Source organism: Rhamphochromis longiceps, linkage group LG3 (genome assembly GCF_057381845.1).
Source record: "Rhamphochromis longiceps isolate RC_006_pf linkage group LG3, R_longiceps_female_GT1.1, whole genome shotgun sequence".
In the NCBI taxonomy this organism is placed as follows: Eukaryota; Metazoa; Chordata; class Actinopteri; order Cichliformes; family Cichlidae; genus Rhamphochromis; species Rhamphochromis longiceps.
The window spans coordinates 51,254,201-51,262,657 of record NC_140559.1 but is presented as its reverse complement, the minus strand read 5'-3'; the positions used below and the strand labels follow the sequence as shown (position 1 = coordinate 51,262,657).

Sequence of the window (8,457 nt, the reverse complement as noted above, 5' to 3'; positions counted from 1 at the left end):
ATGTCAGTGTGAGCTATATGAGGGCAAGAATTGGACCAAAAGTGCAAGAAAGCAGAAAACTCAAAAACAGCTTTATTGCTAAGTTTCTAAAGAAATAAAAGCAGGTTTAGGAGCAACAACCCCCAAAATAACTCTTCTCAGATAACACACAAAAAAGGAACACAGCTAAGCGAGAGAACACAACAAAGGCAAGGGAAGATTGAGACAATATATAAGACACACAAACAGCCAACAGGTGAGAAGACAGTTGAAACTAAAATAAAGAAACCGGGAAAGTAGAATTGAACACAAAGCACACGAGACACGAGACTTTCAGAATAACACAGGAAATAACTAAGACTGAAACCTGGGTTAAGACACACAAACTTGAAACAGACAAGAGAAACAAGAGAAAAGGAACAGAATGGAAATATAAAAGGAAGAGACAAATCTAACAACTAAAGCAAGCAGAGAACAAAAGGCACAGAATACAGGATCATAATAAGCACCAAGAAACTAAATAAAACTCTGTAACCACAAGGCTAAGTAACAATAAAGAATAAAGGACCAAAATACAAGATTATAAAAAACACAAACTAGAAACCCCCTCATCATCCCCAAAATTCAAAACCCTGAGTACAAGGCCAAGGGACCATTACAGAACATTGGAGGTTTACTCTTTGAAAAACATGTTACCAACTGTAACAGGATGTTTGCTGCCAGCAAAATCTTCATATTTGATAATACCACTGTAAGGAATAAATCATTAACCTGCAGGCTAGGTTGGCAGCAGCAGTACAAAAATATCTTGTATCCTGACATACACTCAACCCCTCCCACTCCCTATCTAACAATTTTGCTGTATGTGTTATATAAATGGGAGGAGCCGGAAGATACCTGAGACCTTGACCTAAATGTAACAGCCGTACTTTACGTCGACGCTGTAAGTTCATTTCCTTACAATCCTCTGATTGTTGTTTAAGTTGTTGTTGTTTTTTAGCTTTATTGAGAAAAGACTGAAAAAACTGGGAGAGAGAGCAGAGGGCAGACAGGCAGTAAAAGACATTGGGGTGGATTTGTTTCCGGGCTCTGCTATAGCCTTACAGCATGTGGGTCACATGCTCAGTCAGGCCGTAGTGATCGATGTAGCGGTTCCGAATGACAGCAATATCAGGAAGAAGGAACACGAGAAGCTGGAGAAATACCAAGGGCTCAGAGAAGAGCTCGAGAGGATGTGGAGGGTGAAGGTAACGGTGGTCCCCGTGGTAATCGGAGCACTAGGTGCGGTGACTCCCAAGCTAGGCGAGTGGCTCCAGCAGATCCCGGGAACAACATCGGAGATCTCTGTCCAGTAGAGCGCAGTCCTGGGAACAGCTAAGATACTGCGCAGGACCCTCAAGCTCCCAGGCCTCTGGTAGAGGACCCGAGCTTGAAGGATAAACCGCCCGCAGGAGGAGCCGGAAGATACCTGAGACCTTGACCTAAATGTAACAGCTGTACTTTACGTCGACGCTGTAAGTTCATTTCCTTACAATCCTCTGATTGTTGTTTAAGTTGTTGTTGTTTTTTAGCTTTATTGAGAAAAGACTGAAAAAACTGGGAGAGAGAGCAGAGGGCAGACAGGCAGTAAAAGACATTGGGGTGGATTTGTATATATATATATATATATATATATATATATATATATATATATATATATATACACACACACACACACACAAAAGTATTGTAAAATAATCTCTGCTTGCTTAAGAAAAGCACTGAGCTAACGGGGAGTGTTGGGTTGTAATTTGATCCCATTTGCAATGTTTGGGTTGGTATGAGGGGCCGTACAAGCCAAAATTCATACTTTCACTCTCACATACATATATTCTTCTTTCAGGCACATGTATTGTCACTCTCACATACATATATTTTCACTCTCACACACATATATTCTTCTTTCACACACATATATTTTCACTCTCACGTAGTTTTATTTTAATTTTTATATTTAGATATTTTTATTCTCATGTTTACACATTTTCATTACTACTTACTCGACAAATTAACTGCAATACTAGCAAAGAAAGCAGGATGACTTTGAACAGCTTCATTGCTTGGTTCTTCTGGTTTAGGTCTGGGTATGTCAAGTAAGTTCTCCAAGTGTATTACATTTCCTGGTTTAAGAATAACTTTCTGCTTAAAGGATTAACGTCCTGTGTTAGGAAATGCAGATGTGAATGTCAGAGTGTATGTATGCAAGGGTAAAGGATAAACACTGGGATTGTATGTATATATGAGTATAGGAGTACAAATATATATGTGTTGAAAGGTAAAGTGTATGTATATATATGTATGACTAGAAAGGGCTGCACCTGCAAGGAGAATAAATATATGTCAGCATAAAAATATGTAGCATTAAGAAAAATAGAATACATGTGTGTGAAAGGAAGATTAATGGATTTATGTGAGAGTGAATATACATGGATATGAAATAAGAATAAAGGTGTGCGAGATGACAATATATGTATGTGAGAGTGAAAATATATGTATGTATGTGAGAGTGACAATACATCAGAATCAGAAAGGGTTTTATTGCCAAATGTTGAGCAGGTTTACAACATTAAGAAATTGCTGCGGTGCTTCAGTGCAAACATACTGTCATAGAAAATAAAAATAAGAATACATGTGCCTGAAAGAAGAATATATCAGAATCATCAGAATCAGAATACTTTATTTATCCCTGGGGGAAATTATTTTTTGTTACAGTGCTCCATTATAAACCAACATTAAGACAAGACAGACAATACACTAACTAAGAATAGTACAATATATACATATGTATACATACATACATACATACATACATACATACATACATACATAAGTCACTCATAAATAAATAGCTGGAAAAGAAACGTGTAGTTGTAGCAGCAAACCGTGTGTTAAGTGGATGCGTTGTACAGGGAGATGGCCACAGGCAGGAATGATTTCCTGTGTCGTTCAGTGGTGCTTTTCGGTAATCTCAGTCTCTCACTGAACGTGCTCCTGTGACTGACCAGCATGTCATGGAGTGGGTGGGAGGTGTTATCCAACATTGTATGTGTATGTGAGAGTGAAAGTATGAATTTTGGCTTGTACAGCCCCTCATAGGTTGGGTTATGTTTGTTCACTTTGTTCAACAAGGAAGTTCAAAGTTTAAGTGGTATGGCAACCCTTGTCTAAGATATCATTGTTAAGGATATACTTCAGTATCTTAGGAATTTTGCGATTAAGGACCCGTGTAAATTGTCTCCAAATACAAATGTACTACTTTATATTGTAATATAACATTACATCGTCTGCTGCCCTCATGACCCAGCCCCATATAAGCGGAAGAAGATGGATATTGCATTTATTATTTGTGTCCAAATCTGTTGCTCTCTATTCCAAGTTGATATTTTTGCGCAGAGTTTTGTTTAGGTTTCTGAAACCAAGTTTAAAGCAGAACCAAATTCAGTATCACTTTGCTAATATTAATTCTTTCTCTCTTCCACAGGCAAGCAAAGAAATGAATTTTCCAGTGGCACAGTTTCAACTGACACTCCCCCAACCAACAGACACACATCCTGTAGTACAGTGTATATTTAACGATAACTGCAAAAAGCTCAAGAAATTACTGAGGGACAATGACATTAATGGACTTTACCCTTCTACAGAGTGGAGTCAATGCATAACACCATTGATTGCTGCTGTTGTAAAACACAGCAGAGATTTATGTACTTATCTCTTGAAACAAGGTGCAGACCCAAATAAACCTTCTCAATATGGCTGGACACCTTTGCATTATGTCTCACTTTCCAAGGCTCCACTTTTTTTTGTGGAGAAACTTCTAGAAGCAAAGGCTGATCCAAATGGATGCCATGATTTCACACCACTACTTACTGCTGCCAACAATGACAGAGAAGATGTTGTAAATGTGCTTCTTTCTGCTGGTGCACCGGTAACACTCTTACCTGTAACTCATCCTGAGCATCCTGTTCAAAACAAAAGATTATCTGAGATGATTCATAAAATTGCATCCAAAGGAAATGAATTCTGTTCCAAAATCAAATATTTTTTGGATGCTACAATTGCTATTTCCGAAAAAACACCTGAAGAAGTCTTCAGAACTTTTAACAGTCAGATGCTGTTGGAAGATCCTCAGAACCATGTAACCATGATTGAACTTCTCTTTACTGTTACAGGGCCAGATGCAGATAAATACTGCCAGGCGTGTATTAAATGGCTAAAGGAAACTGGAAATGTGAACACTTATATTGCACGTGCAGCCAGTCGTTTTCCAAACATCACTAAGACACATGTAAAGCTGGCAGTTAAAAGTTTAAATGCAGTCTTCTGTACAATGGATGACATAACAAATGAGCATGCAGTAGCTATAGTTCCACAACTACTGAAACAGCTTGACTCAAAAGACAGTGGTGTTTGTGAAGCAGTGTTGCAAACACTGTATGTGATAACACAGAAAACAAAAGGCACACAGGACTGGGACTTAGACTTTTTCGAGAAGTTATGCAGAACAGTCACCCCTTTTGTAAATGAGAAGCTCTCGACTAACATCAGGGTCTATACATACGGTATATTGGCAAACCTACGGTTAATCGAACAGGCAGCTAACATTTTTACATCAGTGGGTGTAACTTCAGTGCCCGAGGACATACTGACATCAGCTGACATGAAAATGAATGACAAGCTAAAAGAGGTGCTGAGAAGTCTGAAAGAATATCTGAGCAAACCAAACTCAGAATGTGAGGGAAATGCAGCATCGTCTGTGCCCAAGAAGAAAAAGAAAAGGAAAAAGAAAAAGAAGGAAAAGACACAAAAGCAAGAAAACCCAAATGCTGAAGTTTCCACTGCAGCAACTGATCCAACAACAAAAGTTCCTGTTGTAGAATCAACTTCAAATGTGAAGCCTTTTGACTACAGCACCATTGAAAAATCAGAAAAACTAAACTGGGATCCAGTCAGCAAGAGGTGGAAGGACAAACTGGAGATGCTTGCTGGCTCAGATGACAGTAAAATATCCAGAATCAGAAGCATTATTTATGTGAATGATGCAGAATTCAGAATAGCAAAGGGAAGCGATGGTACTGAAGTCTTCTTGGGGCTGAGAGAGGACGGCACAGAAGTTGCCATTAAGAGAATGTCTAAAAGCAACTATGACGAGCTGAAGAACGAAGAAGTAATTCTACGACATCCTGAACTCGATCATCCTTATATCGTACGATATGTTGATGCTGCAGAGGACGAGAACTTTGGATATCTTTGTCTGCAACTTTGTGAATACACCCTGGAAGAATATATCAGGAACAATGACCATGACCCACTGATGTTAAAGAAACTTGTCAAACAAGTTCTTGAAAGTCTAAAGGTGCTTCACTGTGGAAATCCTAAAATTCTTCACCGAGATCTCAAACCCCAGAACGTTTTGATTGGTAAGACACGATTAAATTTCAGGAAAAAAAAACATTTTAATTAATGTTTACCAGATATGATTTTATTTAATATCATTCCTCCTGCAGATGTTACTGGGAGGGCGAGATTAGCTGATTTTGGCATAAGCAGACGCTTACTCAAAGGCCAAACAACTTTACGTACACGCAGTGCAGGAACCAAATGTTGGATGGCCCGAGAGACTTTAGCAGAAGAAGCAGAAGAATCTGTGATATCATACAAGTCAAGCGCTGACATCCAGGTAAAGTCTGAACACAAACTTGATTAACTGAAAAATGACTTGGTAAACATACCTAAACTGATAATATGTGTTGTTATTAAGGTTGCAGGCATGCTGATCTATTATATCCTCTCTGGAGGCCACCATCCATTTGGCAAATCCTTTGAATGCGAGTCCAACATTTACTATGGGAAGTACAGTTTGGATCACGTTCAAGATGTGGTGGCAAAGGATCTCATCGAGTGGATGATCAACAAAGAGCCAAAGGACAGACCCAAAGTAGAAGAATGCTTAAAACATCCCTTCTTCTGGACTTCTGAAAAGTGAGGGAATTATTGACAATTAATAAAAATCATATTTTTATGATTCTTGATTTCTGCCTGTCAAAGAGGGATACAGATGTTCAAAAAAAATTTAAATGCTCAATGCTGCTTTTTTTGCATTTATTTATTATTATTTTTTATATTTATTTTTAATAATTTCCTTTCCAGGAAAACTGAATACTTGAGAAAGATCGGTAACAGAGACGACGTCGCAAACTATAGAAAGGCTGAACAGGAGCTGATTGATTCTGTAGAAAAATGTGCTGTGGACGGATCCTTTAAGCAGTGGAAAAATAAGGTGACTGTAACATCAAATATCAAATGTCTAGATTCCTAAAATCTGCTTCATAACCAATGTTTTTGTTGCAGTTTCCACAAGAGCTGGTTCAGAAATTGGAAGGTAAAAAGCCCTACACTGAAAACACGTTGGGATTACTGCGCTTTATACGCAATCTCCATGAACATTAGTGAGTTAAACTAAATGATTCTATCTATCTATCTATCTATCTATCTATCAATCATACAGTAATAAAACCTTCCTTGTTCACAGTGCCAAGGAAACAGCCCAAATTGATGTTCTGGTATTGTTTCCTGATCTCTTTGGGAGTATTTACACATTTGCAAAAAACCAAGGCTGGAATTTAGAGACACCATTAAAGGAAATGTTTCAAAGAGAAGACAGCGAGGATATTAGCACAGTTTTGATGATGCCATCTAAAAGCACGGAGGAGTCCCTGGATGTCCCCGTTCAAGAGTCTCAACCCAGTGAAGTCAAAGTTGTCAGCAGCCATAAAAAATAAAATAATAACTGCAAGTAGAGCAGAGATGTCATGCCGGTGTGCCTCCTGCTGCTCTGTTAGTTCTTAAGGCATCACGACAGAAGACACTGATCTGCTGTGGTGATCCACATGTTTGCACATAGTTGCTGTTCCTCACACAGCCCTACATTTCACCAGCACTAATAATGCACCAACTTGAAGTTAGATTTGTGCCTTCATGGAGCCACGACCAAGACCCTGAGACTAAACCAGCTAAATGGATTTTAGACACGGTGTATGATTTATACTGTCTTGTGTAAAACAAGTGCCTGATGTTTTTAAAAAAGTAGTTATTGATTTTTAAAAGTATGAAAGAAATAGATTAGAATTACTATTTTTCGAGTCTCTTTGATTTAATTTTGTTTTTGTGAGGTTGTGTACTGTATTTACACACAGTTATGCTACTTTTAGGTTGTAGTTTCTAATTCATTCATACATTCATTAAGAAACACAAGAAGAAACAATGAGGTGTACTTAAAGAGTGGAACTTGGTAAGATCGGTAGCAAACAGAGATCTAGCTCTAGAAAAAATACCATTATATTTTTATTCAGTTAATCTTCATTGTAATGTTAATGTAGCCAGGTGGAAGGTCGATATTATGGGACATGCCACTGGATGGCGCTGTTTCTTTGGGGGTCATGCACTGTATGTATTTGAGTTCACACTTGTATTATACTATCTCTGTGGGTAAGAGGGAAAATGTACCTTGTTAACTGTTTAATCTTGGCTCTGTATCTTAGCAGGAGAAGCCATGTTTGTTTTATTTCTGTATGCGTTTATATCAGACACAAAATGATGCTAGACGTCCTTGAGTTCCAGATATAGAGACATTTTTGATTTCTTCCACAAATACAAAGGTAATAAAGGAGCAGCAGTTTACACTATTATAGTTTTAAATACTTCCATTTCTGATCGCAGCCTTTCACAGATTATAAACAGAATAAATACGTTGGACATGCCTTTTGCTTTGTGGAAATTACCTCGAGCCTATGACAGATTCAAACTGTACAAACATGTATGTCACATAGTAATTGAAAAAATCTTTGTACTTAATATTAAGAGCCACAAGTGGCTTTAGTAAATATTATGAGTTTGAGATTTTAACCATGCAGGGGTTTTTTTTCTAGTGAATGGTACTGCAAATTTGCAAAACATATACATTACACATATTTAAGAAACATGATTTCGTATTTTGTTTCTCGTCATGTTTTCTAAAGCAAAATACAAAGTAAACAGTAAATTGATTCTTTCTGTGTAAAATCTGTAAAACTGACTGTAGGACGTGTCCCTTCATGGTTTTTTGTTGAATTTTAAATCTTTTCACCACAATACAAAGTAAAAGTAAAGCCTAGCTTTCTTTTGTTTCAGCTATTTTGCACTTTAAAGGTCTGAGAACTAAAATATAAACTACACTTTAAGTTTTATTATTATTATTATTTAACCTCCTAAGACCCGAACTCTTCCACGGCATGCATTTTTAATTTCTCTTTGATATTTGGGCATATTGGGACCCGATGAATGTAAAAACAAAGAATTACCAGATTATATTTTTGTTTCTAAGAAAAATGAGAGCCACATATGAGGATATTCATTTAAAATTGTGATAGAACCGTTGCAGTATAATGTCCTTGTAAGTGGATA

At 37.5% G+C, this 8,457-nt stretch overlaps 1 protein-coding gene across 1 annotated transcript; it reads left to right on the top strand.

Annotated features, from left to right (window-relative positions):
• Nucleotides 1–871: 871 nt before the first annotated feature.
• LOC146675153 (uncharacterized) lies at nt 872–8,177 on the top strand. The gene is made up of 7 exons (XM_085400255.1): nt 872–1,493; nt 3,500–5,435; nt 5,523–5,695; nt 5,777–5,997; nt 6,166–6,295; nt 6,367–6,464; nt 6,548–8,177. The coding sequence occupies exons 2-7, from the start codon at nt 3,512–3,514 to the stop codon at nt 6,795–6,797; spliced, it is 2,796 nt and encodes a 931-aa protein (XP_085256381.1). The 5' UTR covers nt 872–1,493; nt 3,500–3,511; the 3' UTR covers nt 6,798–8,177.
• The last annotated feature ends 280 nt before the right edge of the window (nt 8,178–8,457 follow it).

Bases quoted from the DNA above. Each gene is read 5' to 3' on its own strand.
- LOC146675153 (XM_085400255.1), top strand. From the start codon at position 3,512: ATGAATTTTCCAGTGGCACAGTTTCAACTGACACTCCCCCAACCAACA. The intron at 5,436-5,522 runs GTAAGACACGAT...TTCCTCCTGCAG, and splicing joins ACCCCAGAACGTTTTGATTG to ATGTTACTGGGAGGGCGAGA. The intron at 5,998-6,165 runs GTGAGGGAATTA...TTTCCTTTCCAG, and splicing joins TTCTTCTGGACTTCTGAAAA to GAAAACTGAATACTTGAGAA.